We start from the raw sequence: 26,656 nt of genomic DNA, 5'->3' as shown, positions 1-26,656 counted from the left end.
CTGATGACTCTCAAGCTTAAGTTCTGCTGCGCCGATCCCAAGTTGAAGTACTACTCCAAGCGGCGAGTGTGCGGGCGCGGGTGACATCACGCGTTACCTCTGAGGGCGTCACACTCACGTGCGGGGCGTCACATTCCCACCAGGCGGGAGGACGTGGGTCGGGGTGCGCCCAGCAGCGACTGACGCCAGACGCGTCTCTCCCTCTCCCACCACCGACGCTCCCGCTCGACGCTGCCATGCCCTCCCCGCCCGCCCCGCTCCCGGCTGCCTCGCACCGTCAGCCTCTCCCCACCCATCATCTGCGCGGCCAGGAGGTTCCCCCCACTTTTGACACCTTGTTCCGCGATGTCCGCCTGGCGGTTGCCCGCGTACTCCAATTGCCCCCCGAGTCCCGCGCGAGGGAGGAGCCTCTCCTCATCTCGCTCGCGGTGAGTGCGCCCTCCTCTTTTCTCTGTCCTCCTTCTCAGACCTCGCGCACCCTCCAGGGCCGCGCGCTGGGCCGCTACGGTAACCCCGACAGAGCCGCGCTCCCCCCGCCCCTCAAGCAAATAGACGCCTTTGCCCAGGTTTCCAACCGACCCGAGTCCCTCACCCAGTACCTCGATGCGCGCCGCAATGAGCTTGGGCTCGACGACGAGGGCGACGATAGAGACGGCATTGGCGAGCCTTCGCCTGACGATGATAGAGATTCCGACGAAGATGCCATCGGCTCCGAGCATCCAAAGAGCCCCAGCTTGGGTCCCACCGGCAGTCCCGCTGGTGCGCATCCTCCCTTTCCTCGCTCTTCTTTCTCCTCTTTCTCATCTCCATGGCACGCCAAACGCACTCCAGGCAACACGACTGGTAAGTTCTAAGTTCTCGCGCCGCGCCCCATCACCACGCGCGGCTCACGCTCCATTCCCCAATCAGTTTCCAGCCCCGAGCCTCGTAGCACTGTCAGTGCACCCCCGCACCGTCACTCGGAGAGGAAGTCCGCGAATACATCTAACGGAGTGGTGCGTCCATTCTGCCATGCCCTCCTCGCACGACGTGTGATACTATCTCCCCGAAAGAATCTCACATTCACTGGCGATGACCGCTGCACCAACTGCATTATGCGCAACAATCCTACCTGCGTAGTCAACAGCAGCCGTCAACGCTGCGACTCCTGCTTCGCAAAAAGGCATCGCTGTTCGAAAGTTCTCACGCCTCCGACTCGCCCTACGCGTGACAAATCTGCGTCGACGAAGGGCAAAGCCGCTGCAGGTGAGTGTGAGCTACCCATCGATGTTGGTGCACCATTCCAACCAGTATGCAATTGTCTGTGTCTAGACGCGGACGAGAGCGCGAGCACGCGTGCGCCGAAGCGTAAGCGCACCAATACCGAGGACGATACCAAGCGCACCGAGTCGGTCAAGCGGCCTGCACGTCCTACTCGCCCTGCTGCTGCCGCTTCCGCCGCAGGCGCTTCTGCTTCTGCCTCCGCCCCGGTGCAGCGTCCGCCTATGCAAAAGAAGCCTGCCATGCAGAATGGGAACGCCGCAACTTCGGCGAGCGCTGCCGGAAACCTCTCGCTCGCAGCCCTCGCGGCATCGGCTTCCCGTGCTCCCCGCGCCCCCACAGGCGCGGCTCATACCCAGGCTCGGAGTGGACACCAGTACTACCAGGAAAAGTTGCAAGTCATCTCCGGGATCCTCGGCATGGTCCAGAATGCCGTGAAGGAGCTCCAGGACCAGGTCACGGCCGACATGGCCTCGGGTGCGCGTTGAGCTGGGAGATGGTGGCGTGTATGTTATCGAGGCAAGGTGGTTGGGATCTGCGCACGAAACATGAGCTATGGTGAGCCATGCCCAAGAGCTGTCCCGCCCTCCCTGCCTGAGTCGAAACCGTGTACCGTGCTCCCGGGGCCTGCGGAGCGGACGCGCGCGCAATTATGTCGATGTTTTCGTTGCTTTCGCGACCTCGAGCTCGTAATATTTGGTGTATACTGTACTCTAGTGCTGCCGTTGCTCCTTGCTCCTGCCAGCTTGTGTTTTGTTCTAGTTATATGACTCCGTGGACTGTTTCGCTTATAGTCTGTTCGTTTCGACTGCCCCTTTCCTGTTAAAGCGTGCTGGTTCTGCGCCCCTGGTGTGTTGCTGGCCTTCGGCATTCTTCCGTCTGAAAATGTCCTATCTCCGCGTTGTTCTCTCGTTACATAGTGTACAGCTTGACTTATTGCTAATGGTCAGGTTTGGTAACACGGGGCTCATATTCTCGTCGCGAGCTCATGATGATAAGTGGTATAACCAGTAGTTCCAGTGCTGAGTAGAAGAAGGGGAGTCAGTCTCCTGGATGGAGCGTAGTCCGAGGCTTAGTCTGTACTGACCTTGGAACGCACTATGACGCCTTCTAATCCTGAGTACACCGGTTCCCGGGCTGCCAGTCTCCCTTCGCGTCCCCCAAGCAGCATAGCTCCCGTCGCCTGTGGAGGTGCCTGCGCAGCGCGTCCTCGCGACTGAACGCCTTCTTACACCCTCCAACCATGGGAAAGCCCTGGAAGTAGAACGGCTCCTCGCCTATCGCGTCCCAGATGGCCTTGTCAGGGAACCTGCCACTGTACTTGCCCGCGAGCACGTCCCAAAGAGGGGCCCCGCAGCACACCCAAAGCGCTTTCTTTGCCTCGCGCGGGCTCGTATGGGTTTCGATGTGCCGGTCCAAGTCGGCCTTGCGATGGGAGACCTGGACGTACGGGCAATGAGGGCATTTCCAGGGGTCCGTGGGCGGAGAGGCGAGTTCGGAGGAGGCTGCGACGTTACGTCGGGGGCATATGATCACTTCCGGTACATGGTTCGGTGGGGCAGGTTGTGGAGTAGGGATAAGTGTGGATGAGGGAGATGCGTCGGCGGGAGCGACTGAGGGGAAGCGAGAGAGTGATGCATATGGCGTTGTGGGATGAGTGCGACAATAGGACACCTCAGGTAATCCAACGCCTGAGGCGCGGCCCTTGCGAGAGCTCCTACGCGCCATGCCTTGAGAAGGCGCTGGAATGACCGGGGCGGGGTATGCCTCTGCAATAGTGCTCTCGGTGGATGGTGTGTGTAGTAGAGCAGGCGCGATGCAAAGCCCTGCAGCTTGGCCCCCTCCGTGCTGGAGTGTAGGCTGAATGTCCAAAGCTCTATCAGAGCCTTGGAGTGGATATGGGAGGCAAGAGGTCGGAAGGCGAGGTGCGTACAACATCGTCTCTGCGTCGGTCGGAAAAGCCTGGAATGCGTCACTGTCTGAGACAAGGAGAGAAAGGATGGTAGACGCAGCACATACCTCTCGAGGAGTATGGCGCTGCGGTAGTCCGAGCATGTCCGGGTCCGGCGAGAAGGTCAGTGTGGCCAAGCTGTGCGTCTTCAGTATAAGGAGTTTAGCACGAAGACATGACACACTCACAAGTTGTCCACCAGGTCGATGTCCACATCGCTCTGCGCGTGCCAGAGGGCATCGGAGGCCAGAAGCGGGCGGGACGTATGTCCCATGTGCAGTTTGTTCTCACAAGAGCTAGACAGGTCCACACGAAGCGCGTTGTTAAACATATCTACTAGGTCGGGATGAGGAGATGGGACAGCAGCTTGGGCATCGTTAGCGTTGAGGCCGAGGAGGGCGAGGTCGAGGGGGGTCATCTTGGGATATGTACATGAGATTTGGGATCGCGATGGGGTGCGGCCGGGGAGAAAGGGGATATGACTGATAGCATGACGGGGAGGGCTTTATGGGTGGCGGGTGGTCGTGCTGTGAGCCTTGCATTGTCGCTGCAACGATGCTGGACTAACTCGTTCCCTCCCCGCACAAGGTAATCATCCCACGGCCCCCCTTGGATCTGCAGCGCTTCTTTCGCCTTACGCTGCCGCGCTACTACTTAGTACTTGTACTGCATCTACCCTTGGTCCGCTATCCTGTGTTTTGTGGCCAACGACCACGACCGCTTTCCAACACCACTAGTGTACTCTATCCGCCTATCCGGTTGCACCGTACTCTTGGATATACGCGTAAACAACATGGAACCCTTTCCCCCAGGCACGACATATCCACTGAAGGATTGGGAACGAGAAGGCAAGCTTAATCTCGAGCTGGTCGGGTACGGCTGGTGATTAGCTTGCTGTTCTTTGATAATACAGAGATTAAGAATGCGTTTGTAGGGAAGAGAAGCGAGTGATAGCCCGCTTCCATCTACCGAAGGATCGCGACATGGGGCGCATACAGTTAACCCTCACTTTCATGTGTCGAGATGTCAAGCACTCGAAGAATTGGATGTGCGAGTTTTGTGGTGAGCAAATCATTGCAGAGGAATACGTTTCCTACAATAAATATGTCTATCGACTCAGGTGCGCCTGCGCGCGAGACCCATATCATGCTGAACTCCTGGCATCACCTCGAACCTCCAAAGCTCATCGTCTACGTACGTCATAGTCGTCGCTTAACTTCCCGAGACCCATGATTGACGCGATGTTCTCGGTATCCCTGCCGTTCCTCGTACAGATTCACTATGTCTGCGACATGGACCAGCAACACGTCCTCGATGGCTTGCGCATGACGCACGACATGATCAACTTGGCCAACATGGGCCGTCTTGGACCCTTCCCCTCCTCTTTCCCTCCCAAGCAGCCCGGTGTGACATACCCCCTCGCTGGCTCTTGCGCCTGTTGCGAACGCGATGAGACCGCGAATGACAGCGGAAACATGAAGAGATGCAGCCAGTGTAAACTCACAAGGTATTGATCTTCAGACACTGCATACGTGTCGCCGTCGCATGCTAACCCTTCGAGACAGGTATTGCAGCGCCGAGTGCCAGAAGAAGGACTGGCCGCGGCACAAGGTTACATGTAACAAGATCTTCTCCGTTAAGTTCGAGAATTGGGAGTAGGCCTATACCATTGCGGCTCCGGACGGTCTCATGAGGTAGCGGGATAACAGTTGTACTTGTACAGGGGCTGTTGCTGTCGACTGAGCTTCTTGTTGCTCTTTGTACGATACCATTGTATGTTACATGCATATACTGTATACTTGATACTTGTGCAAGCTGTTTCTACTGTCTATACACATAGATACGACGCCTAGCGCGCAGACTAGTGATACAAAGTGAGTACTATCTTCTGGAAAGAACGAAGGAGTCCCAGAAGGAATTACAAGATGGTCGATCTACGGCCACTGAGTGTCTATGCATTCGCATTCGCATTCTCCGCATATGCGAGTACTTCGTGTAAGTATCGGACCTTGTCATCCATCGCCGCGGGTGTCGCGGGTGTCGGGGGCAGCGGCTGCAATCGAGTTCATCGCTGAGGTCTGCCTAGATACGGAGGAAACTAAGCGATGACTTACCTTCCATCGTAACGACCGTCTCTCTTCGCGATCGGCTTCGTACGTCCTGAGATCATCCAGTCTGAAATAGAATCGCGAGACAACGATCGGCGGGATACTGCAACGCATGGACGTAAGTAACCACTACTAGGACCTATACTGATGAGAACAGCGCCTTACAGATTGAGGAACACGCAGACGAACGCGAGGGTGGTTTCCAGGAGCGCGTCCGACACTGCTTGGACAATGTTCACCACGAGCATGGCACTGCGCGTAGCATGATGTTAGATGGAAGCGCGAGGGAGCGCTGGATATAGAACACTCACAGGAAGTAGAGCACGCCTTCCTGTAGAACCAGTGAGGCGTAACACTGTTGCTCTGGATGCTCCAGGTATGCGTTGCGAGTCTGGATGAGCGTCACTATGATGACGATGGCTTCGGAGAGGAGCAGAGGGACGCGGGTAGCCACGCCAACTGGGCATTCGGAGTCAATGTGTGTCCTACACAAATAGTATAGTGTTGGCCTTACGACTGTAGCCAGCGGAGAGGGGAGTCAGCGCATCTCGAGGGAAACGATAAACGATAGAACACTGACATGGTCGAAGTCAACTGGTTGACGTTGCTACTGTCTTGGATACACAAGAGCACGGGGAAAGGATCAATAGCCATGATCTCCAGGCGAACAAGAGCATCCAGTGACTGCGATGCATGAGTGGTGTTCGATGCTGGCGAGAAATATGGGCGTACGATGCTTGTCGCGACGGGAACCAGTGCAAGGCAGACTACGAGCAACGTGAGACCCATCTGGTTCCCACTGATAGCGTAGACACGCAATCCAGAGAACACTGTCAGGTCCCGTTCTCATCAGTACCCGAAGTGGCTCGGAGACCGAGCAGCTCACTCACCAGCCCAGACACCAAAGAGAACTACTATACATGCTTGCTGGACCCGCTGAAGAAACTCGCAGCTACAGTTGTCGAAGGTAGTGTGAGCTAACAGGCTTCGGAGAATAAGATTCACTACTTGAGACGTGCCTCTGGAGCAAGATTAGCGGCACGATACACAACAGAAGAACAGGGCACGTACGAAATATGAAGGAGGCAGGATGGTGCTCGCGAATGTGGCGAAGTATTGAAGAAGGCTGAAATAGCGGTTGAGGAAGAACATCGCCCGCGCCCATGTTAATCGCCGGCCCCACGCGTAATGGACTTCGCGATTGAAGGTAATCATGTACTCGAAGAAGAGAAGTGCTAAACGGGCGCAGCCGTAAGTTGCGCACGCCGGAGGACAAAATGCCCACGTACCAAATGTTGAAGCGAACACATATTGGGTGAGACGGCTAGACCCCGGTGTCATTATAGACCATTGTCAGGCGTATACCGGAGTGGTGCGGTACTCACTTTGCTTCCAGGACCTCCTCTGCAAAGACCAGGCCATCCCAGCCTGGGGCGTCCATGCCGGTGGACGACGACATCCTGCAGGTCTAGCAGAGGAGAGAGCCGTCAAGGCAGCGGGACAGGAGCGACTGAGAAGTGAGTAGCAACCGGAATATATACGCAGCCATACTCCATCGCGCCCGATGCAACGGATTGAACGGGCCCCGCCTCGAAGGAACTGTCCACACAGGGAAGACCGCCGCATCCCGTAACGGTCGTCGGACTGATGACAGGTGTGTATAGCTGCAAAGTGTGGTTGGCAGCGTGTGCGGCGGCCTGCAACGACCTCGTCTGCGCTCTGGTGCGTGGACAGTTGGGACACCTGCGTCTCTCAGCATCTTTGTTAGACCGTCACTCCTGACATCGCCCAGTGGCACAGTCCGCGCTGGGAGAGGCAAGACGGTCTCGGTCATTTCGGAGGGAAGCACAGATGATAAGGTTCGGAAGCACGTACGGCACTCCCCTATTCGTGCATCATTCTGATGTCGCTATGGTTCTCATTGGTTGTCTCACCCCATAAACGCTTCGTGAATACGGAGTTTGGGCACCAACCCGACTGTAGGCGGCCGGTAGTCGATACAGCTGGCTGCAACGGAGGCGCAAGCGGCAATGTCGGGAGACTCGGGAGTAAGCCGCAACGTCGGGAGAGTCAGGGTTTATTGCACTCTAGCTGAGTGGCATATGTCAAGAGCTGCCAGTGAATCCGAATACTCACCACGGTTGGTGCTTCTCTTGAATATAACGCGCGATGCTGATGCGATGGACGGGGGATGGGGAAGCGGACCGGCCGGGGCATGAATCCAATGCTATATCATCATATCTTACACACGATTGCTGTTCGGCCGCAGTCCAGAGGCTCACCAAGTCGCGGAGACCGGATAGCTCTTCTCTGGAAGATCCGCCCCAACTTCACTGACTCTATTGTCGCCCCCATATACTAACGAAGGACGCATGTGATCGGAATCCTGCGGTCGCGATTAGCGAGTACGTTGGTACGAGAGAAGCGATTACAAACCGTGCTGCTAGGGGTGACAAAGCGCATGGTTGACTGCGCCCTCGAGCTCTGCAACCTCGACGCGGACAAACGGGATTGACCGGAGGCTTCCTGAACATTCAGATCATCCAGGTCCAGGAAGAACCTCGATATAAGGATCGGTGTGATGCTACGGTGAATGAAGACTAAGTACTGGTGTCCACACTGCAAACGAACCACGCACACGTTGAGAAATGGTACTATGAAGCCGAAGGTACCGATCAACTGGAAGTCGAAAATGATTTGGACGATATTGAGTGACAGCATGATGCTGCGCCATATAGCATGCAGTGTGAGCAGCGTCAATGCAAGGACTTGGTGAGATCACTCACACGAAGTACAAGACGCCTTCTTTGAGGATCAACGAGGTGAAAGACATCTGCACATGCAGCTTCCTGGCTGCACGCATGGTGCCCCAGGTCTTCACCCAGGTGATGATGATGACCAGGGCATCTGAGAGAATCATGCATGATCTTGTGGCCACGGACACTAAGGAGGGATCTCGGCTTCAGTCAGTCACTGTGTGCCAATAATGTTAAGTCGCCTACGCCTGGGCGTTATTGCGTGAGTAGTGGTACGGGAACTGCGAGGGGGCTAAAGACGAACTCGATCCACGTCAATATAGAAAGATTCATCCCACTCATACACCCGAGTTCCGACAGAGCAATTGTAGTGCACGTGGTGACATACTGCAAGCGCTTCAGAGAGATCCACAGAGCTACGAATTGGTCACCTACGGCATTGGTCACGGCGGGCACCACCGCCAGCAGAACTACAATCGTAGTCAATATCGAGTTGCGCCCGCTGATCGCGTATACACGCCAGCCCGCGAATCCTACGCGAGAAGTCAGTTTTCATACGCAAAGCATTGGCAGATCAACGAACCTGCCCAAACAACATAGAGAACAACTTGGAATGCCTGCATCAACCTGGTCAAGAGGGCGCAGCTGGTGGCGAGATAGGGATGAGTTCAGCCAGTTGTAAATGTCCTGATATACCTGCCTCTGCGGAGCGATCGAGAGGCATCATCAGCGGCGGAATGACCGATCCGATGTCTAATACTCACGAAGTAGTTCAACGTAGGCAGCAAAGGACCTAGAACGACCAGGTACTCCAAGATACTGAGGTATCGATTCATGAGGAAAATAGTTCTGGCCCACGACAACTTGCGACCCCATGCAAAGTGAACTTCCCGGTCGAACGTGATCAGAAACTCGAACACAAGGACCACTGTTGTAATGATCAGATGCGCAGCCACCGAACCTTCAAGACGAGCTCACCGAAGACTGCCAAATCGGCGTAGTTGAAGACGAGCCTGCGCAAGTCATCAGTCAATCAGTCGCAGCAAACCGTGTAAATGGCGGAAAGGTTACGTGTTGGCGTAGTACTCAATGAACGCCTCTAGCTCCTCCTGGGAGTCGGCGTTGGTGGTCGCGTTCATGCCGCAAGGACTCGACAGTGGGGGCAGACCATCAAGGCCAACGGAGTCTAGGACATTTCGGAGTAACCTATATGTCTGAACGGGCAGCGTGCAACTCGGCTGTCAGTTGGGAAGCTGTTCTGAGATCCGTACCACCGGTACTGCGACACAGATGGCGAGCGCATCCTCCTATTCATAGATTCATAGTGGACAAAGGAGTCCTCCTCTTGCGAGCCGAGGCAATATTTGCCATCTATATTAGCAACCCTTGTCATAGAAGATCAGGGGGTTGGGACTCACCGGTATTGGGTGAAGTCAACGACCCGTCGCTTGCCCTTCGAACACACAAAACTGTCAACGACTCGGAGGGGTTCCACACGGATCATCATGCACTCCCAGTGTGGCTTGTCGACCATCAATCCACGGTCAAAACAGAGGCTATGCTGGATTGAGATGCAGCAGAGTCTTGACAGCGGGTGATGTACTGCCGTGCAGTGAATTGTGTGGTTGACATCTTGAACAGCGCCGAGCACGAGATGGATGGGCAAGCGTCTCAGGGTGTTCGAAGTTGGATATTCGCTAGTGCCTATGATTGGTTGACGGTGCAATATCGCAATCCTGGGTATCACAAGTCAAAGGACGGAATTCCCGCACTGGCGGCCCTATATTACGACCCAACTGTGCCACCGCTACAGTGTCCTAGGAATTGGGCCATGAGCATGCTATACCCATGACCAACGGATCTTTGATTACCTTGCTAACCCTTTTATCTGAACAGAACTTAAGAGTGGTTGTCGTGGTTGGCAACGAATGGACCCGGCAGCGGTCCAAGTTATGACGTGGAACTGATTCACCCGTGAGTATTCAGAGTTAATGTAATGCACACAGGATGAAATACTATGGCTGAATGGTTGCAAGTTCGACTCCTCCTGTTGTCGTTTTGCGTTGGCTTTTTTGGCAAACAGAAATAGTACGTGCCGCGGTGGTGCCGCGTCTTTCGGTCCCGTGGAAGCACGTATCGATGGAGCTAGTGTGTCACCGTGACTAGTACTATGTATCGCGCTCGCATCGGATGCCTTTCGGCCTTGCGGCTGGCTGTGCGAACTTCTGGTGAGTATGGCGCGACTACTACGTATAAAAGTCGAGCTGATCACAAGCAGGCAGATCCAGCACTCTCCCAACGGTTCTCCGACCCCAAGTGAAGGTGGTCCATGCACCCCTCTGCATAGGGTTTTGTCGTTCGGGAGAAGCTGACCCGTTTTGCAGTTGAACCTCCTCTGTATCTGCCGCAAAATGTCGACCACAGTGCATAACGTGGCCAAGGAGGGCTTCGGCACCGGTAACGACTTGTACGATCGGTACGCGACATGCCCAGCGGTCACATCTGAAGAACCTTAACTCCTCCCGCAGGGCGCGGCCGTCGTACCAGCCCAATGCTCTGGCGCACATCCGCCAAGCCATCAAGGGCTCACCGCCGTTGAATGTGGTAGAGTATGTGCTCGGCCTACCGCCCGTAGCAGTCTATCGGCTCATTGAGGGCTCTGCAGGCTCGGCTCCGGCACTGGCATCTTCACTCGCGCACTGCTCGCCAACCCAGACTGGGCGTCCTCAATCAAGGAGCTGCGCGCTATCGAGCCCAGCGAGGGCATGCGGAGCGTGTTTAGCAAGACCGTAACAGACCCGCGGGTGTCTACTCGTGAGGGCACATTCGACACTACTGGAGTCGAGGACGGATGGGCCGACCTGATCGTTATCGCGCAGGTATGCCTTCGCAACTTCTAGCTCGCACTGGGCGGCGTGTAACTGACACAATAATGCGCAATCAGGCGTTCCACTGGTGTCCCGACTACGACAAGGCCTGCGCCGAGTTCGCTCGTGTGCTCAAGCCTAACGGCATCGTCGCGTTCATCTGGAACTTGGAAGATAGGTAGGTTCCCCAGGCGAAGATGCATGCGAGCCTTCCGACGCGTGCTCATTGGATACCCAGGAATCGCGCAGCGTGGGTCGCTCAGCTCCGTGACCGGATCGAGAAGCACGAGCAAGGATCACCGCAGTTCCGTCTGGGCCTCTGGCGCGCTGCCTTCTCAACTCCGTCCTACCAGGCCAACTTCGAGCCGCAGGAGGAGAACGTTTGGGACTACATCCTTCCGGGCACGCGCGACATCGTCGTTGAACGTGCCTGCAGCAAGAGCTACATCACTGTCCTTTCCCCTCAGGACAGGCAGAAGGTTATCGAGGATATCGAGGCCATTCTCCAGCGTAAGGAGGGTCTGAACTGGATCGACGAGAGCAAGGGCGTATTCGAATATCCATACCAAACTTTCCTGGTCATTGCGAAGAAGAAGTAGAGAGGTAGTAACATATAGCCACAGCACAGCAGGTATGAGAAGGACATGTACGTATAACGCACGAATCATGTTGCGAGAATAATTGGATTGTATAAACAACTCGACACAAGTAAAGACACTGCTAAGACTCCGTAGTCGCGCTGAGCCTCTGCAAAGCCGCGATGTGTCGTCTCCCGATTGTTTGGCTTTGACTGATGCACTGAGCCGTCCACACAAAGCACGCCGATCTAGAATGAGAAGCAAAGAATGTGATTCATTGCGATACTACTATAGTGCGTGTGATGGTCGTGAGATGCAACAAGAGACAGCAATGCCGACAATGGTCTATAATACACATGATGGAAAACTTCAAAGCAGATCTACCATAAACCCCAGAACGTCCAAGAAGCGCGAGCTTTTTAGTCGATCTCCTCCATCGCCGAGGTAGAAGCAGCCTCCGCCGCTGGTGCCTCGGTGCTTGCCGAGGGTGCGGGTGCTGACTCCTCCTCCTCGTCGACGTCGAGACCGAGCGCGATCATGCGGTGGATGCGCTTCGCGAACGACGTGGGGTCGTCGAGCGAGAAGCCAGATGTGAGGAGAGCGGTCTCGAACAGGAGGAAGGTGAGGTCGCGGACGGACTTGTCAGCCTTGTCCTCCGCAACCTTGCGCTTCAGCTCCTTGACGATAGGGTTGTGGGGGTTGAGCTCGAGTGTCTTCTTCGAGGCCATGTACGACGACATCGAAGAGTCACGGAGTGCCTGCGCCTTCATGATACGCTCCATGTTCGACGACCAGCCGAACTGACCGGTGACGAGGACGCAAGGAGAGTCGGAGATACGGTTCGAGACGACGACCTTCTCGACCTTGTCGCCGAGCGCATCCTTGACCGCCTTGCAGAGGTCCTCGAACTGCTTGGCCTCCTCCTCGCGAGCCTTCTTCTCCTCGTCGGTCTCCTCGAGCTCGAGACCCTCCTTCGAGACGCAGACAAGCTTGTGGCCGTCGAACTCCTTGAGCTGCGTGATGGCATACTCGTCAATGGGGTCGACGAGGAGGAGAACCTCAAAGCCCTTCTTCTTGAGGACCTCAAGGAAAGGAGAGTCCTTGACCGCGGAGAGCGACTCGCCGGTGAGGTAGTAGATGTTCTTCTGGACCTCGGGCATGCGAGTGATGTAGTCTAATTAGAGTAAGTCAGTACGGTGAGCACGTATAGACAAGGAATGCAATGCACTCACCCTTGAGGGACGTCATCTCCTCGGTCGACTTAGTCGAGAAGAAGCGGAGGAACTCAGCGAGCTTGCTGCGGTTCTGGGCGTCCTCGTGGACACCGAGCTTGATGTTCTTGCCGAACGACTCGTAGAACTTGTTGAAGTTATCCTTGTCCTCCGCGATCTCGGAGAAGAGGTCCATACACTTCTTGACAAGGTTCTTGCGGATGACCTTGAGGATCTTGTTCTGCTGGAGGGTCTCACGAGAGATGTTGAGCGGAAGATCCTCAGAGTCGACGATACCCTTGACGAAGTTGAGGTACTCGGGTATGAGGTCCTCGCAGTCGTCCATGATGAAGACGCGGCGGACGTAGAGCTTGATGTTGTTGCGCTTCTTCTTCGACTCGAAGAGGTCGAAAGGCGCACTATGGGAGAGGCTTGTCAGTACAGAGTTCGTGATAAAAATGCGACGCGCAAGTACTCACCGCTTGGGAACGAAGAGGATGGCCTTGAACTCGAGCTGACCCTCCACGGAGAAGTGCTTGACGGCGAGGTGGTCCTCCCAGTCATTAGTCAAGCTCTTGTAGAACGCAGCGTACTCCTCCTGAGTGATCTCGGAGGGGTTGCGCGTCCAGATGGGCTTGGTCTTGTTGAGCTCCTCGGTCGTAACTTCCGTCTCCTTGATCTTCTTCGTCTTCTTCTCCTTGGGCTTGTCCTCGTCCTCAACCTCCTCGACCTTGGACTCCTCCTTGTCCTCAGAGACCTCCTCGTCGTCCTCAACCTCCTGCAGAGTCGAGGTCAGTATTCAACCGAAACGTGCTCGGTCAAACGCGATGATACTTGCCTTCTCAACCTCCTTGGTCACGGCCAACTGAATGGGGTAGGAGATGAACTCGGAGTGCTTCTTGACGATCTCCTTGATACGCTTCTCCTCAAGATACTCGAGCTGGTCCTCCTTGAGGTAGAGGCGGATCTCAGTACCACGACCGAGAGGGGGGTTGATGGTGTCGGGGGTGATGGTGAAGGTACCGCCGGCGGCAGACTCCCAGATGTACTGCTCGTCGTCGTTGTGCTTCGAGATAACCTGGACGCGCTCGGCGACGAGGTAAGCAGAGTAGAAACCGACACCGAACTGGCCGATCATAGAGATATCGGCGCCGGATTGAAGAGCCTCCATGAAACCCTAGAGACAAACGCATGTCAGTACGAGGACGTGCCACTGGACGCGCGCGCCACACATACCTTCGTGCCGGACTTGGCGATGGTACCAAGGTTGTTGACAAGGTCGGCCTTGGTCATACCGATACCGGTATCGATGATGGAGAGAACCTTATTCTCCTTGTCGGGGACAATGCGGATAACGAGGTCCTTGCCGGTGTCAAGGACAGAGGGGTCGGTGAGGGAGGCATAGCGAATCTTGTCGAGCGCGTCTGACGCGTTCGAAATCAATTCACGAAGGAAGATCTCCTTGTTGGAGTAGAAGGTGTCTATAAGGATGCGTGTTAGTTACGCGTCGCCCTTGAATGCGAAGTACAACCAAAAAGTACTCACTGATGATGAGGTCGAGAAGCTGGCTGATCTCAGCCTGGAAGCCGAAGCTCTCAGAGGCCATTTTTGCGCGTGAGGATCGTAAAGGGGAGTGTGGGGGAGAGGTGAGAGATGAAGCGAGCGATAGTTCAACGTCTGAAGTGAGAGCGGGCGAGGGCTCGCGACGGGTTTATGTACTTGCCCTGCTCTGCCATTCGAGAACCTTCCATCTTCCTCTACCAATCTGGTCAGGCGCCCGTGTCCTTGCCTTGTCTGGACGCGAAAGTTCGGACACCTTCCACACTGTTCTACACCACTTTCCTATTTGAGAACACATCCTACAAGCTCAGATTGGTGGCGAGCTGCGCGGCGAGTGCACAAGACCAGTCCGCCCCGCTCGCTGCTCCTTCAAGACCTCGACCATCGCCTTGACTTCCTCAATCTCGTCCCGCAACTCCTCGTTCTCGTTCCGGAGCTTCTCGTTGGCCTCCTGCGTCCGCCGCCAATCCGCGGGTAACTCGCTTTGTCGGCTAAGCATGGATGTCCGCCGAGCTTGTTCCAGCTGTTTCTTGTAGCCATCCAGTTGGCTCTCAAGGAGACGGATTTGTTTCCGCTGGGCGCTGTCATCATCATCAGCCCCGAGAACGTTCGCAACGATGTGCGAGTGCTTACGCAGCGTCCTCTTCCTTTGCCTTCTGCGTGCGCTCGTACGCCTCGACCCTGAGCTCCATCTTCCTGTACTCGCTAGCAAACGCGGCCAGGTACTCCTTGCTGTCGTTCAGCTTCTGTACATCCGACTCCCTGTAATGCGATGAGCTCTCGGGATCAGCTGCAGAAACGTGGGCCGTACTTACCACAGCCGCTGCAGTCTCATGAGCTGGTCGATCTGAGTCTCGTAGTCGTACAGCCTGTCCACTTTGTGTGCGTTCTCCTTAATCTGCGTCTGAAGACGGAACACGGTGCGATCGGCTTCTGCCAACAGCTTCCGCTGCGCCTCAAAGGTATCCTGTGCGCAAGGCGATGAGAACATGCATCGATAGTAGCAAATATTGCGATGCTTTACTTGCCTTTGCCTCCTTCTCCGCAGCACGCATAGTCGCAGCTTCGCTCGTCCACGTCTTCTTCTCTGCACGCAAAGCCGCAATCCGGTCCTGCAGCTCCTTATTCCAGTCCGTATATCGGATGCGCTGTGCTGCGGCCTGGTCCTTCTCTTCCTTGAGCTCTTGCCGAAGACGCGCCTCTCGATGTTTATACTCCTTAAGCCGGTTGTGCTGCAGTACTGCATTGAGTATTGTCAGGCATTGTGGATTGGCGTGTGACCTACCAAACCCTGTCGCTCGACCTCCTCGTTCCGTGACAGTACCCGTTCTTTGTACAGTCGCCCGATATGCTTGACATTCTCTCGCGCAGTCCACAGCTCCAGGTTGAGTTCGTTCTTGAGCAGCAGCACCTCCCGCTGCAACGCAGAGATCGCCTGGGCCACATGCTTTGGTATCGTGCCGTCACCTGAAGGCTCGTGTTCCGGCTGCGATGGGGTAGTCGGTGCTTCAACAGCCTCTTCCGATGACTGCGACGAATCTCTGTCGGCGCGGGAAGGAGAGCGAGTCCGCGGCTGGAGGGGGAAGAGCGTCGAAGCCCAGGAGGCAGATGCGTCGACAACCTCGACGTCCAAGCCGCACTTGAGCGCGACAGATGTCGCAATCATCTCGCTCAGCGAGACCTTCAGTCGTGTGGGTGCGACCGGCTCGGGCGAAACTCCGACGGGGTGCACAGTTTCGAGGGATGACGACAGTGGCACAGTTTCTGCGTTCTCAACCTCGGGTGGTGCGGTATCTGGTATGGATGGTGGACGCGAGACCCGCCCACGCTCCACGGAGGGCGTCGACGAACGCTGGGCGTTAGTTCCTAGATCTTCCCGTTGCTGAAATCCTAGTACAGCACTGCGGACGTCGAGCATGGTCGCGTGGCTGACAATCTGTGGAATGTCGTACTTCGCCCAGAAGTCCGGCTGTTCCAACTCTTCCGTCGCCTCTCGCCAGATGAGCAGCGGATGCAGACTATGCGAACGTAGAAGACGCTGTGCGGGGGTTACCTCAAGTCGGTCCGTTGCAGCTCAATGGCATTCTCCACTCACCTCGCTCTTGCTTCGAATCTTGTCTTCATCCAACGCTTTCTCCCAATCGACAGCGTACAGACTTTCTAGCCCGTTGTCATTCAGGTACCTGACGGGATATCGCAGGAACCGGATGGCATTGCAAGGGAAAAGATAGTACAGGAAGGTGAAGTATCGGTGTGCGGAAGGGGCTTTGGATTGCGGTCCATCGAAGGTGAGCTCGAGGGCATTCCACCAGAGGTCTTCGCGGATGGGCAACGTCTGCGTGCTCTCAGCCACGACACCATCATCTGTGTCAGACGCTCCCGCATCCTCGTCCTCAGAGTCGTCGGGTTCGGGGATGATTGGTGGTACTGACTCGGGCGATCGGCGTTCCTTCCAGCAGATGATGCGAGCTAGGACGACCAGGAGCAGCGGAAGATGGCGCTTGAGCTGCTCACAGGCCTTAACAGCGAAGATAGGAAGGAGCTTGATGAGAATAGTGAGGGCAACGGTGCAGGCAGTGGATGAAGTATCGAAGACGAGACAGTAGAGGAGGCTGGTCATAAGAGGGTGCGACGCGAGGACCTCCGCATGCTCTGGGAAGTCGACTTGGGATGTGTAGACACTCAACAAGATGAGAAGTTGCAGGCGGGATGCCGGAGAGTCGAAGCAACGGTAAAGCTCGGTGAGGAAGTCCTGCAAACAGTGAGATTTCGCGGAGAATGTTGGTGGTATGTAACTCACATGTGGTCGCTGTAACCCAACCCTGACGAGAACGTCTTCCAAGTTGGCCTTCCAACAGGCTTTCCGTTCGCGCTGATCTGCTGAAAGTTCTGCCCACTCAAGAACGTCCTCGCCGGAGCTTTCATTGAATGCGTCTAGGAGATATAGATCCATGAGCCGCCTTCTGAAGTCGCCCACTCTCTCCTTCTGCTTCTCTGCATCCATCGAGCCCTCCTCCGAGTCCGAAAAGTTGTTTCCGGGATCAAGGGCATATATGATTAGCTCCTTAGCGTAGTTCACCACGGTCAGGGGCAGTTTCGGCTCGCGCAGCGTCGGACGGAGGACCAGGTCGAACCAGGTGGATATGATAGACTGAGAGGGGAGAACAGGACGTAGGTGGTAGAGAACGGCGAGAAAGACCTCTGCCTGGGAGAAGAAATGGTGGCCGAGGACATCATCGTAGATTACTTGCAGCTGGTCTTCAAGCTCCCGACGTAGTACACCAGAGTCGGGAGACTCGGAGCATGCTCCAACAAAGTTTTCAACTCGCTCGAGCAGTTCCTTGTGAGTTAATGCATCCGGAGAGGCCTCAAGCAGAAGGCGGAGTTGGGTACAGAGGTCGGTGACAGTCGCGGTGGAAGACATTGACATTGGGCGAACCGAAGGTTGCCGCTGCGCGTAATACCCAAGTAAGCGCTAGCAGAACCACCCACTGGGTGGTGCCAAACTCGAGATCGAAGAAGAATTCGTGCCACATTCCTACTTCCACACCAACTATTCGTACAAAATCACTAATGGTACCCGACGGTCGCGTCATCGCCATGATATAACACCCTTTACTTTCTAACGGGCATTTCATTAACCACGAACTCAACACCTTTCCCAGTCTTCGCCCATTCATCTGCCGCTTCGTCTCTTTCGTAAGGCGGCAAATAACCCTTGCGGATCTCTCGCTTCGCCATCGTATCCTGGCCAGACGCCGTATCTCTCGCTTTGAGCATCTCAGCAGGGGGACCTTGGCCATCGCCGATGCATGACATCATGAGGTTCGGAGGTCCGAGCGGAAGGTCTGGATGAACGTCGATCGCCCAAGTATGGATTGTCTTGCCGTAGCTCTGGTACAGCTCGAGCATGGCGGGCTGCTCAGCGACATCGGTCGCAACGCCTGCAATGCATACATGGCGCGTCAGCACGAGCATGCGGGACCCACAAATCACTGGCGCACCTGGCACGAAGGACTTCGGCGCAAGCTGGAGTAAGCCGCTCTCAACCTTGACATTTATGTCAGAGTCGGTGCGTATGTATATCAGTAGTGCGACCTCTCACTCGCCTCATACTTGTGAGAATGCCAGTACTTCTTCTCTTCCTGCGGCAGAGTTTTGAATATCTGCAAGCTATGTTAGAGCCACGATAGTCAAGGGCACATTGATCATAACACGTACCCTCTCGGAAACAATGTACTCAATACCAATTAGCTTCGCGTCCGGTTTGTCCGAATCGTAGATGACGCATTGGTGGAAGTCGTGGGACAAGTGCTTGCAGAAGTGGTGTGCCTCGACATGGCGGTCGTGATCGGACCTGCCATAAATTTGATGGTTACAGGAAGGTCAATGAAGCAAAGCGATGAGTACACGTACGCGTATACATGGAATGCGCACAAATGCTGGTGTATTTGGTTGATTGGCGTAAAGCTCATGATTGCACTCCCCGCGGCATGGTAAGTGGCGGAATGGTAGGTAGCCTGCTTGGACTCGGGCTGCATGCTTGCTGGCATAGGAAAGGCAGGATAGGGATGACCGGGCCATTGGCCAAGCACGAAGTCTTTTAATCCCAAGAAGACCAGATATGACGTTAGTCGCTCATCACGGTGTGTGGAGTTGGTTAAGGATCGAAGGATGCGCCCGCCCCTAAATGATGCCAGCCCTGAACTGAACACACTTCACTTTATGCCGTGTTCACAAGGTGGCTGTAGCGAATAGCCAGTTGCGCATCGGACTGCGATATAGCACGTCGCCCAGTGGGTCATGGTAGGCAGAGAGTTTGTCGCGGTATGAGACAGCCTGCGGTCGTATGGTGCCCAGTGTGAGAATGCCGGGGAACACTCGAAAACCAGAAGAGTCATGATCATAGTTCAAGTCGCGAGTACTTCCTTGAACCTGAGTCTGATCTGCATGTACTTAGGGTTAATTTGGAGGATGATGCCCTTGACGCCTGCATACCATATGCGTCCGGACCCCCTGGGTTAGGGTTACGCGTCTCCGCCCTCCGCCACCATTCACGACAGCGAGCAGCCCCCACGACTCGTCTTCCCCACCAAAAACAACGGTGAGCGCGATTCTTCGTCTGCATGCATCTCGACGATCTGTAGATCAATCATGCGCTCCGTGGACCTCCCGATAGCGATGGATTGCTGCACGCCCTTCTGGATGTACCGACAGGCGCTGACATCGTTCGCCTTTGCGTACAGATGTCTGCCACCATCGAGGAAGTCCACTCCGACCACTCTGATCACGAGCATGATCACGACCACCCCCACGACCACGACGAGGACCCCACCTCGCAGGCTGCGCTTGACAAGATCCAGTCGCGTTCGGAGCGCAAGGCGAGGAAGGCGTTGCTCTCCCTTGGCCTGAAGAAGGTCGCTGGTATCACTCGTGTCACCCTCAGGAGGCCAAAGAACGTACGTTTTAGAACCGATACAATTGTATGCGGGAGTGTGTTGACGGGTATGATCGCAGGTTCTGTTCGTGATCGCGTCTCCCGACGTGTACAAGTCGCCCAACAGCGACTGCTACATCGTCTTTGGTGAGGCGAAGGTGCGTGTCACATAACTGATTCGTGCATTAGCGAGGTTGTTGACCACGAGGACGTCAGATTGAGGACATGAACTCGCAAGCTCAGCTTTCCGCTGCCCAGCACCTCGCAAGCGGTGCTGGTGCGGGCATGCCCAACCTCCAGAGCTCCGGTGTCGGTGGTGGCGACGATGACGATGACGACATCCCTGAGCTCGAGGCGGTCGAGGAAGACGGCAACGTGGACGAGACTGGTGTCGACCCGAAGGACATCGAGCTTGTCATTCAGCAGGTTGGCTGCTCACGCGCCAAGGCCGTGCGTGTATTGAAGGAGAGCGGAGGTGACCTGATCAACGCTAGTGCGTACTACTATCTTCCCCTCTTCGACATAATTGTGCTGACGCGCCCGTGCAGTCATGGCCGCGAGCGAGTGATCTTGTTGTGTTGCACTGTATCATTACCACATTGCTTTGCCTTGTCATACCACGCTCAAAATGCACCTGCTGGGCTTGTCGATGATCACACAGTACATCCCGTGTGCCGCACCGTCCAAAATTTTGATGAGAAAAACTGTCATCGCTCCCAACGACGCAACTCGACATAGTAGTTCGACCTCTCCCAGCCATCTTGCACGATCTGCACGCCATGCTCCTTGCTAGATTGACCTGTTTCCCTGACATCTCCACTGGACGTGTCCCCCAGCGTCAGGCCCAGCTCCTTCGCCGCATCGGCGACCAGCTCGCACAGCTCGCCCTTCGCAAACATGTGGTAGTACCTATTGAAGACTTTCGGTGGGGCTTGCTGTGCCTCTGCGCCTGCCTCCGCTGGTTCTGGCGTCCTAGCCTGCCCTGACTTCTCTCTCCGCCGCGTCTTGGGTTTTGCTTCTGCGGGTTGCGCAAGGACCCATGGCACGAACACGTCCTGGCCTTTTGCCTGGTCGGTAGATGCAGTGTGTCGCCGGTCTTCGTCTGCGTCGGTAGGAATGTTGCGTTTCGAGAGTTCGTCCTGCTCGATAGCCCAGACATAGATCAAAGCGCGTCCATGTGAAGGACAGATCGCCTCGAGTACTCGCTACATGAACATCTCTGTCAGGCTTGTATATGGAGATGTAGCATGGTGTACATGTACCTGCACTGCTACCTTGCGCCGTTCCGGTGTGGCAAGATGGTGGATCGTCGCTATCGAGATCGCGTAGTCCTGCAATGCGCGGTTCAGTTGTCAAAAGCGTTCGGAGGGTGATCTAGTAAGTCTAGCCGAGTACTGACGAAGGCTCCCCTCCGCCATGGATTGTCCAGGACATCTCCCCAAACAACCTCGCGATCAACATCTCCTGCTCGTTTCGCGAGCTTAAGGAGGTTGATGCTTCGGTCGAGCCCGATAGTCCACACGGCACCAGGTCTGTCTGAGGGCAGCGGCAAGTATTTCCCATTGCCTGTACCGAGGTCAACGCCGACTGAACCGGTGGGTAGGGAAGACAGGAAGGCGGCAATGATGGGCCAGGGCTGCAGAAGCACCGGATTAGCATTTGAATGCATCGGGGCGAATAGAAGAGCAGGCAAGCACCTTGTACCGTGTAGACGAGAAGTGTGGGGCAATCTCGTCATATACAGCATGGACGTGGACGTCTTCATACGTCTGGGGATTCTCAGAAGCCACGGTCGTCGGCTTCACTTCGGGCATCTTCAACTTGACGGCGATTCAGACGAGGCTGGTACGAAAACGAGAATCCAGGATAGATTGATACAATGGAGTGGGGGTATACAGCAGTATGCGGGTTGTGGTGGTCAACGGACAATGGACGATGGACGATGATGACAGCGATACAAGAAGCCCTCAAAACAAGAGTAGAAAACGAAACGTGCACCTGGTCCGGCGTCAGTGCCGTGCGCCTGTCTCCCGACTGTGATCGTAGTAGCCCATCTCCTCGTCGAGCAGCTCCCGGAACCTGCTGCCGTCGAACTGCGGGAACGGCACGAGGGTGGACGTGTCGAGTCCTTCGATGGCCTGAGGTAAATCACTGCACAGCATGGATGATAGCGTTAGTGGCGAAAGAGACGCAATTCACTTGAGCGGAAGCGAACTCACGCGACCGTCGATGACCTCAAATGCCCGAGCCCTGCGAGTGCGTCCGAGAGCTCGGCCTGGTGGTTGTCGAGCAGGGTGGGGTTGGGGATGACGATGAGAGGCTTCTTGAGCCTGAGAACGTCTATGATCGTGCCGGAGCCTAGGCAGGTGTGGGGTAGGACCGAGCTAGCGTGCGAGGAAGGAAAATGCACATCACGTACCAGCATGGCTGATAATCAGATCAGCACGTTCGTAGTCCTCCTTGAGAGACGGCTTGAATCGCCAGATGCTTGTCTCGAGGTCGCCGGCACGCTGCCAGTGGTCGTCGGCATCCCGGCGGAGGAGCGAGGCGTCGAAATCAGAGTTGCCACATTGGACGTCGAGGGTCCGGTAGCCTCTCCTGTAGAGCACGTCGAGAACAGGCTCGGAGAGGACCTGCTGGACGAGCGCGTCGAAGCGGGTGGATCCGACGGTGACGAAGACATGCATGCTAGGGGTAGGCGAGGGCGAAGACGAGGAAGATGACTCGGACATGGTCGGCAGGGTGCGTGGTCAGCGAGGCTCGGGTTGAGGACAGTGCAGGCTGAGCTTGTGCGCATCCTCTCTTGACGCCGCTGCTCTTCCGTTCATATAGCAGCGCAGCTCCGAGCCCTTCTGTCGTTTCTCCACCGAGATTTGATCAGATTTGTTCTCTCCCAGTGCAGAGCCCTTCCGCCTCTTCAGCTGACCTCCCTCTCCTCCACCAAAATGGGCTACACTCTTTGCGTGCTAGGTTTCTCTCTTCCTCTCGTCTGCTCTTTGCCCCGTGTTCATCATTCGCCTAGGATGCGGCACCATGGGCGTTGCCATCCTCTCCGGCGTCCTCGCCAGCCTTGACGCCAAAAACCCAGCAACTTTCGTCCCCCAGCCGAAATGGGAGTCGCACACCTCAGGCACAGTCACCCCCCAGACCCTCGAGGACGAATCGCTTCCATCCCGCTTCATCGCCTGCGTGAGCCGCGAGGAGACCGCGAAGAAGCTCGGTACCGCCTTCTTCGCGGCAGGAAACCTCGGCCGGAGTGTCGAGATCGTGCAGGGGCGCAATGTGGATGCGGTGCGCCAGTCCAATGTCGTCTTGCTATGGTGAGATCATCTCCATGTCTCTGTCCCTTCTGTGGTGATAGACTGCGGACGGGCACATCTATGTAGCTGCAAGCCTCAGTTGGCGAAGACAATCCTTAGCGAGGCCGGGATGAAGGAGGCTCTCGAGGGCAAACTCCTCATCAGCATCCTCGCCGGTGTCACCATCGCGCAGCTCGAGGCGATGGTCCCGCCGTCCACCAAAGTCGTCCGCGCGATGCCCAACACCCCCTGCAAAGTCCGTATATCCCCATCTATAACCACGCCTCCCACCCTGGCCGATTTCTCACATGTCGCGCTAGATCCGGGAGGGCATGACCGTCGTCAGCTCCCTTCCGCCCTCGGAAGAGTCGGAGCTTGAGCGGACCATCATACTCAATATATTCTCGTCCATCGGCCGGTGTCGATTCCTCGAGGAGAAGCACTTCGACGCGTGCACCGCGCTTTCCGGCTCCGGGCCTGCGTTCGCATGTATCTTCCTTGAGGCTATGGCAGATGGCGGCGTAATGATGGGACTGCCTCGCGCGGAGGCACTCGAGCTTGCGGCGCAAAGTACGTATTCAGTCACATTGGAAGCGTTGCTATGGGGATTCACTCGGGTTCCAGCTTTGCAAGGCGCTGCGCGCATGACCTTGCAAGCCGGAACTCATCCTGCGCAACTCAAGGATGCCGTGACCAGTGAGCGTTCCGAATTTGCTACCCTTTTGAAGAGTACTCAGGCCCCCTGTAGCTCCGGGCGGTTGCACGATTGCTGGCTTGCTTGCTATGGAGGATGGCCGTGTGCGGTCTACCATTGCCCGGGCCATCCAAGTTGCTACGGAGAGAGCAAGCGAGCTCGGGCAACCGGCGAAAAAGTAAGGTTTCACGCGTAGTCCCATAAAACAGAATTGTATTGTGCACCTTGTATAACCATGATGTACCGTACGTACGTAGACAGTGGATACAGATTGAAGGATGTAACCGCCTTTATCATTCGGCACCCCCGACGGATCACAAGGGCACCGCCAAGGAGACGGATATTGTGCATGCATCCATTTTGCTCCTCCTACTGACGATGGGGGCAAGAAGCTGCACGCCATCCACTGGTCTGGGAGCGACAGAAGACAAAAAGAGATGATGTACTTACGCTTTCAACGGCCGGTGTAGATGAACCGGCACATGCATAAGACGACAGATATATTTCGTGAATGTGAGACAGTACATGACAGAGGAGCGCGATGTATCCGTCTATACCAGTCGGCGACCCCCACTAGGTCTGAGGACAACCGCTAGAGCAACGGAAAAGAATCGATCTCGCTCCCATAAAATGAGGATGAACGTGTGAAGTATAAACGTCACCCAGAGTGTTGGAGAGCGGCAGATAGAGAAACAAAGAGACAGACGTGAGTAAGGAAGTCCGCGAATGTTAAAGATATATTGTTGCGCTACATATACTGAAGACCAGCAGTTAGAATGTCGCATGCAGAGGAGTGGAGGGTTGACGTACCAAGAACTACTAAGGAACTGAGGCTTTCTCTTTGAGGGATGTCTCCCGCCTGTGAACCACTCCATCCATACGAAGAAAGTGTAAACACGTTTCGCCACAACCATGAAGGTCGATAGAAGGAGAGGCAAAATACGGGAAAAAGTAGGATCGATCTTGCTCCATTGAATGAATGCCCCGCCGATGGGAAGGCCGATGGGGCACTAAAGTGTAGAGCGTAATTTGACTAGGAAACACTCACAGCATACACACAGCGAAAGAGATGCGAAGAATATATTGTCCAGTAGAATACAGATGCGACCTGTCGAGAGTGGTCCACGGTCAGCACAATTGTCATCAACACGTCACGCAGACACACGTACCACGACAACAATGACAGCGATTACCGGTCTACGAGGGGAGAAAATGAGATCAGGCCGTCGCAGAGAGGGACATGGGAGAAGAAACATACAGAAGTCCAACGTTTCGTCGGCGCGTTTGACGTTTTGCTGGTGGGCGCGGAAAAGAGAGAGAGGTGAGCTCAAATATTTTCGGCGCTGATGGGCCAAACAGCGTCAAACAACTTACTTTCCACGCTTCCTCGAAGTCCACAGGCAGCACAACGTATCGGTTCTTTCGTACCGCTAACAGCGATCCAATGAGCGCCTTCCTACAACTGTCCGTGACGAGATGAGATACATACCTTGAAGACCAGCGGCCTGTACGATGGCAGTAATCTCGGCAGACGATAGTCGTTCTGGTCTAGAGACATCTGCAGCATGCAATGAGAACATCGACGTCCAGGAACGCACGGACTACCTACAGTCTTCCAGGTCAACGTCGGGGCCAAGGTTCATCTTGTTCGTGACAGTCTGGAAGATAAGACGTTTCTCTCGTCGCGACGGTAGAGGGAATTCGATCTTCCGGTCGAGACGGCCGGGCCGGAGCAATGCAGGATCGAGCGTGTCCGCACGGTTGGTGGCCATGATGACCTATTCTCGCAGAAGGTCAGCATTAGATGTCAGAGAACAAGGGTTCATCCTTCACAGACCTTGACATTGCTCCCTTGGTCGAAACCGTCCATCTGGTTCAGCAACTCAAGCAGGATACGCTGAACTTCACGGTCGGCACCAGTTTGCGCGTCGAAACGCTTCGTTGCAATTGCGTCAATTTCGTCAATGAAGATGATCGCAGGGGCGTTCTCGCGTGCCAACCGGAAGACGTCGCGGACCATACGGGGACCCTCCCCGAGGTACTTCTGCACGAACTCGCTTCCCACAACGCGGATGAAGGATGCCGTTGTATGGTGCGCGACTGCTTTGACCAGCATGGTCTTGCCAGTACCTGTGAATAAAACATGAATGACTGCCAGGATGTAGGCGAGCGTCGAGACGAACCTGGGGGACCGTACAGCAGAACACCACGAGGGGGGTCGATACCGATCTTCTTGTACAGATCGAAGTGCGTCAGTGGCAGCTCAACGGCCTCCCGTATTTCCTGCTTCTGTGCGTCCATGCCACCAATGTCTTGGTAAGACACGTCGGGTCGCTCCTCCTTCCCAAGCATTGCGATCGAAGAGTCGGCTTCTGGAGGAAGGATGTCGACGAGCGCGTTGGAGTGCCGATGGAGAGCCACAGATGACGAGGGTTTTAACAGTTCGCGGTCGAGAGTGGAGAGAATGCGGACGACATAGTTCGAACCAGTTGTTGAGCCGACGATGCCGGTGTGCTGATCTATGGGCTCTAGGAACTGGCCGATGACGAGTGGGACAGACTGGATTCGCTTCACTTCCTCCTGGGCGCGGATGAGTTCGCGCTTGAGGTTCGCCTGCTCATCCTTGATATAGCTCTCCTGAATATCGAGCATTTCCAGATGCCGCGCCAGCTTCTTGTACTTGATGTACAAATCCTCCTCCGACTCTAGCTCCTGTAGGAGCGCGGTCTTCTCCTCCACCACGGTCTCAAAGGTAGGCTCCTGCACATCGTTTCAGCACGTATTGATACAAGAGCAAGGAGTGACCAACCTGCTTCTGAATTTCGACGCCTAGTTCATCCATAGTTGATAGCGATGGGGGTGAGGAACGGGTGGCAGTAAAGTGAAGACGGTCGGTGTGAGATGCAGAGCTGACGCGGCCGCTCAGCGAAGACGC

General features: G+C 55.6%; 15 protein-coding genes across 15 annotated transcripts; 5 read left to right on the top strand and 10 right to left on the bottom strand.

The window, feature by feature from the left end:
• Window positions 1–192: 192 nt before the first annotated feature.
• Window positions 193–2,247, top strand: L226DRAFT_530333 (uncharacterized protein). The gene is made up of 6 exons (XM_067679837.1): window positions 193–428; window positions 486–759; window positions 832–843; window positions 910–995; window positions 1,053–1,245; window positions 1,312–2,247. The coding sequence occupies exons 1-6, from the start codon at window positions 237–239 to the stop codon at window positions 1,746–1,748; spliced, it is 1,194 nt and encodes a 397-aa protein (XP_067540720.1). The 5' UTR covers window positions 193–236; the 3' UTR covers window positions 1,749–2,247.
• A 123-nt stretch (window positions 2,248–2,370) lies between these two features.
• Window positions 2,371–3,629, bottom strand: L226DRAFT_519683 (uncharacterized protein; the record flags this gene model as incomplete). Its single annotated transcript, XM_067678591.1, has 3 exons — window positions 2,371–3,120; window positions 3,280–3,349; window positions 3,400–3,629. 3 exons carry the CDS (start codon window positions 3,627–3,629, stop codon window positions 2,371–2,373), a joined length of 1,050 nt encoding a protein of 349 aa, XP_067540719.1.
• Window positions 3,630–3,863: 234 nt separating this feature from the next.
• On the top strand, window positions 3,864–5,090 carry L226DRAFT_609099 (uncharacterized protein). The gene is made up of 5 exons (XM_067686023.1): window positions 3,864–4,093; window positions 4,146–4,273; window positions 4,332–4,405; window positions 4,486–4,718; window positions 4,777–5,090. The coding sequence occupies exons 1-5, from the start codon at window positions 4,005–4,007 to the stop codon at window positions 4,868–4,870; spliced, it is 618 nt and encodes a 205-aa protein (XP_067540718.1). The 5' UTR covers window positions 3,864–4,004; the 3' UTR covers window positions 4,871–5,090.
• On the bottom strand, window positions 4,981–6,811 carry L226DRAFT_530330 (uncharacterized protein). Its single transcript, XM_067679836.1, has 10 exons — window positions 6,705–6,811; window positions 6,609–6,643; window positions 6,391–6,554; window positions 6,210–6,264; window positions 6,052–6,149; window positions 5,900–6,003; window positions 5,631–5,804; window positions 5,485–5,571; window positions 5,326–5,422; window positions 4,981–5,264 (listed from the first exon to the last, which is right to left on the bottom strand). Exons 1-10 carry the CDS (start codon window positions 6,776–6,778, stop codon window positions 5,163–5,165), a joined length of 990 nt encoding a protein of 329 aa, XP_067540717.1. The 5' UTR covers window positions 6,779–6,811; the 3' UTR covers window positions 4,981–5,162.
• Window positions 6,812–7,530: 719 nt separating this feature from the next.
• Window positions 7,531–9,341, bottom strand: L226DRAFT_609097 (uncharacterized protein). Its single transcript, XM_067686022.1, has 10 exons — window positions 9,147–9,341; window positions 9,054–9,088; window positions 8,840–9,003; window positions 8,659–8,722; window positions 8,511–8,608; window positions 8,378–8,462; window positions 8,106–8,262; window positions 7,958–8,044; window positions 7,756–7,903; window positions 7,531–7,705 (listed from the first exon to the last, which is right to left on the bottom strand). Exons 1-10 carry the CDS (start codon window positions 9,212–9,214, stop codon window positions 7,598–7,600), a joined length of 1,014 nt encoding a protein of 337 aa, XP_067540716.1. The 5' UTR covers window positions 9,215–9,341; the 3' UTR covers window positions 7,531–7,597.
• On the bottom strand, window positions 9,178–10,093 carry L226DRAFT_191785 (uncharacterized protein). The gene is made up of 4 exons (XM_067672768.1): window positions 10,092–10,093; window positions 9,865–10,038; window positions 9,494–9,811; window positions 9,178–9,419 (listed from the first exon to the last, which is right to left on the bottom strand). The coding sequence occupies exons 2-4, from the start codon at window positions 9,912–9,914 to the stop codon at window positions 9,395–9,397; spliced, it is 393 nt and encodes a 130-aa protein (XP_067540715.1). The 5' UTR covers window positions 9,915–10,038; window positions 10,092–10,093; the 3' UTR covers window positions 9,178–9,394.
• Window positions 10,094–10,197: 104 nt separating this feature from the next.
• L226DRAFT_530328 (S-adenosyl-L-methionine-dependent methyltransferase) lies at window positions 10,198–11,672 on the top strand. The gene is made up of 7 exons (XM_067679835.1): window positions 10,198–10,303; window positions 10,354–10,397; window positions 10,460–10,551; window positions 10,604–10,684; window positions 10,741–10,954; window positions 11,020–11,120; window positions 11,181–11,672. The coding sequence occupies exons 3-7, from the start codon at window positions 10,487–10,489 to the stop codon at window positions 11,539–11,541; spliced, it is 822 nt and encodes a 273-aa protein (XP_067540714.1). The 5' UTR covers window positions 10,198–10,303; window positions 10,354–10,397; window positions 10,460–10,486; the 3' UTR covers window positions 11,542–11,672.
• A 267-nt stretch (window positions 11,673–11,939) lies between these two features.
• Window positions 11,940–14,337, bottom strand: L226DRAFT_453870 (HSP90-domain-containing protein; the record flags this gene model as incomplete). The annotated part of the gene is made up of 6 exons (XM_067675155.1): window positions 11,940–12,694; window positions 12,753–13,150; window positions 13,211–13,509; window positions 13,579–13,908; window positions 13,968–14,212; window positions 14,277–14,337. 6 exons carry the CDS (start codon window positions 14,335–14,337, stop codon window positions 11,940–11,942), a joined length of 2,088 nt encoding a protein of 695 aa, XP_067540713.1.
• A 261-nt stretch (window positions 14,338–14,598) lies between these two features.
• Window positions 14,599–17,715, bottom strand: L226DRAFT_542807 (uncharacterized protein; the record flags this gene model as incomplete). The annotated part of the gene is made up of 7 exons (XM_067682152.1): window positions 14,599–14,872; window positions 14,925–15,053; window positions 15,107–15,258; window positions 15,320–15,523; window positions 15,577–16,329; window positions 16,387–17,043; window positions 17,092–17,715. The coding sequence occupies 7 exons, from the start codon at window positions 17,713–17,715 to the stop codon at window positions 14,599–14,601; spliced, it is 2,793 nt and encodes a 930-aa protein (XP_067540712.1).
• A 102-nt stretch (window positions 17,716–17,817) lies between these two features.
• L226DRAFT_530326 (DUF1264-domain-containing protein) lies at window positions 17,818–19,211 on the bottom strand. Its single transcript, XM_067679834.1, has 5 exons — window positions 18,708–19,211; window positions 18,513–18,648; window positions 18,401–18,457; window positions 18,296–18,341; window positions 17,818–18,235 (listed from the first exon to the last, which is right to left on the bottom strand). Exons 1-5 carry the CDS (start codon window positions 18,830–18,832, stop codon window positions 17,907–17,909), a joined length of 693 nt encoding a protein of 230 aa, XP_067540711.1. The 5' UTR covers window positions 18,833–19,211; the 3' UTR covers window positions 17,818–17,906.
• A 136-nt stretch (window positions 19,212–19,347) lies between these two features.
• On the top strand, window positions 19,348–20,578 carry L226DRAFT_530325 (nascent polypeptide-associated complex, alpha subunit). The gene is made up of 4 exons (XM_067679833.1): window positions 19,348–19,750; window positions 19,809–19,886; window positions 19,945–20,221; window positions 20,277–20,578. The coding sequence occupies exons 1-4, from the start codon at window positions 19,538–19,540 to the stop codon at window positions 20,294–20,296; spliced, it is 588 nt and encodes a 195-aa protein (XP_067540710.1). The 5' UTR covers window positions 19,348–19,537; the 3' UTR covers window positions 20,297–20,578.
• Window positions 20,402–21,670, bottom strand: L226DRAFT_530324 (S-adenosyl-L-methionine-dependent methyltransferase). The gene is made up of 4 exons (XM_067679832.1): window positions 21,426–21,670; window positions 21,128–21,364; window positions 20,991–21,059; window positions 20,402–20,933 (listed from the first exon to the last, which is right to left on the bottom strand). The coding sequence occupies exons 1-4, from the start codon at window positions 21,540–21,542 to the stop codon at window positions 20,436–20,438; spliced, it is 921 nt and encodes a 306-aa protein (XP_067540709.1). The 5' UTR covers window positions 21,543–21,670; the 3' UTR covers window positions 20,402–20,435.
• A 67-nt stretch (window positions 21,671–21,737) lies between these two features.
• Window positions 21,738–22,415, bottom strand: L226DRAFT_453824 (glycosyl transferase; the record flags this gene model as incomplete). Its single annotated transcript, XM_067675152.1, has 3 exons — window positions 21,738–21,879; window positions 21,948–22,086; window positions 22,148–22,415. The coding sequence occupies 3 exons, from the start codon at window positions 22,413–22,415 to the stop codon at window positions 21,738–21,740; spliced, it is 549 nt and encodes a 182-aa protein (XP_067540708.1).
• L226DRAFT_530322 (pyrroline-5-carboxylate reductase) lies at window positions 22,273–24,055 on the top strand. Its single transcript, XM_067679831.1, has 6 exons — window positions 22,273–22,698; window positions 22,751–23,048; window positions 23,115–23,283; window positions 23,348–23,597; window positions 23,652–23,723; window positions 23,776–24,055. Exons 1-6 carry the CDS (start codon window positions 22,674–22,676, stop codon window positions 23,901–23,903), a joined length of 942 nt encoding a protein of 313 aa, XP_067540707.1. The 5' UTR covers window positions 22,273–22,673; the 3' UTR covers window positions 23,904–24,055.
• A 520-nt stretch (window positions 24,056–24,575) lies between these two features.
• On the bottom strand, window positions 24,576–26,627 carry L226DRAFT_500385 (26S proteasome subunit P45). Its single transcript, XM_067677766.1, has 9 exons — window positions 26,531–26,627; window positions 25,905–26,481; window positions 25,559–25,851; window positions 25,331–25,499; window positions 25,211–25,279; window positions 25,096–25,151; window positions 24,980–25,016; window positions 24,891–24,918; window positions 24,576–24,829 (listed from the first exon to the last, which is right to left on the bottom strand). Exons 1-8 carry the CDS (start codon window positions 26,561–26,563, stop codon window positions 24,911–24,913), a joined length of 1,242 nt encoding a protein of 413 aa, XP_067540706.1. The 5' UTR covers window positions 26,564–26,627; the 3' UTR covers window positions 24,576–24,829; window positions 24,891–24,910.
• Between the last annotated feature and the right edge of the window lie 29 nt (window positions 26,628–26,656).

The sequence above is a fragment of the Lentinus tigrinus genome (genome assembly GCF_003813185.1).
Source record: "Lentinus tigrinus ALCF2SS1-7 unplaced genomic scaffold L226scaffold_3, whole genome shotgun sequence".
NCBI classification, from domain to species: Eukaryota; Fungi; Basidiomycota; class Agaricomycetes; order Polyporales; family Polyporaceae; genus Lentinus; species Lentinus tigrinus.
This window is presented reverse-complemented; position numbering and strand designations above follow the sequence as displayed.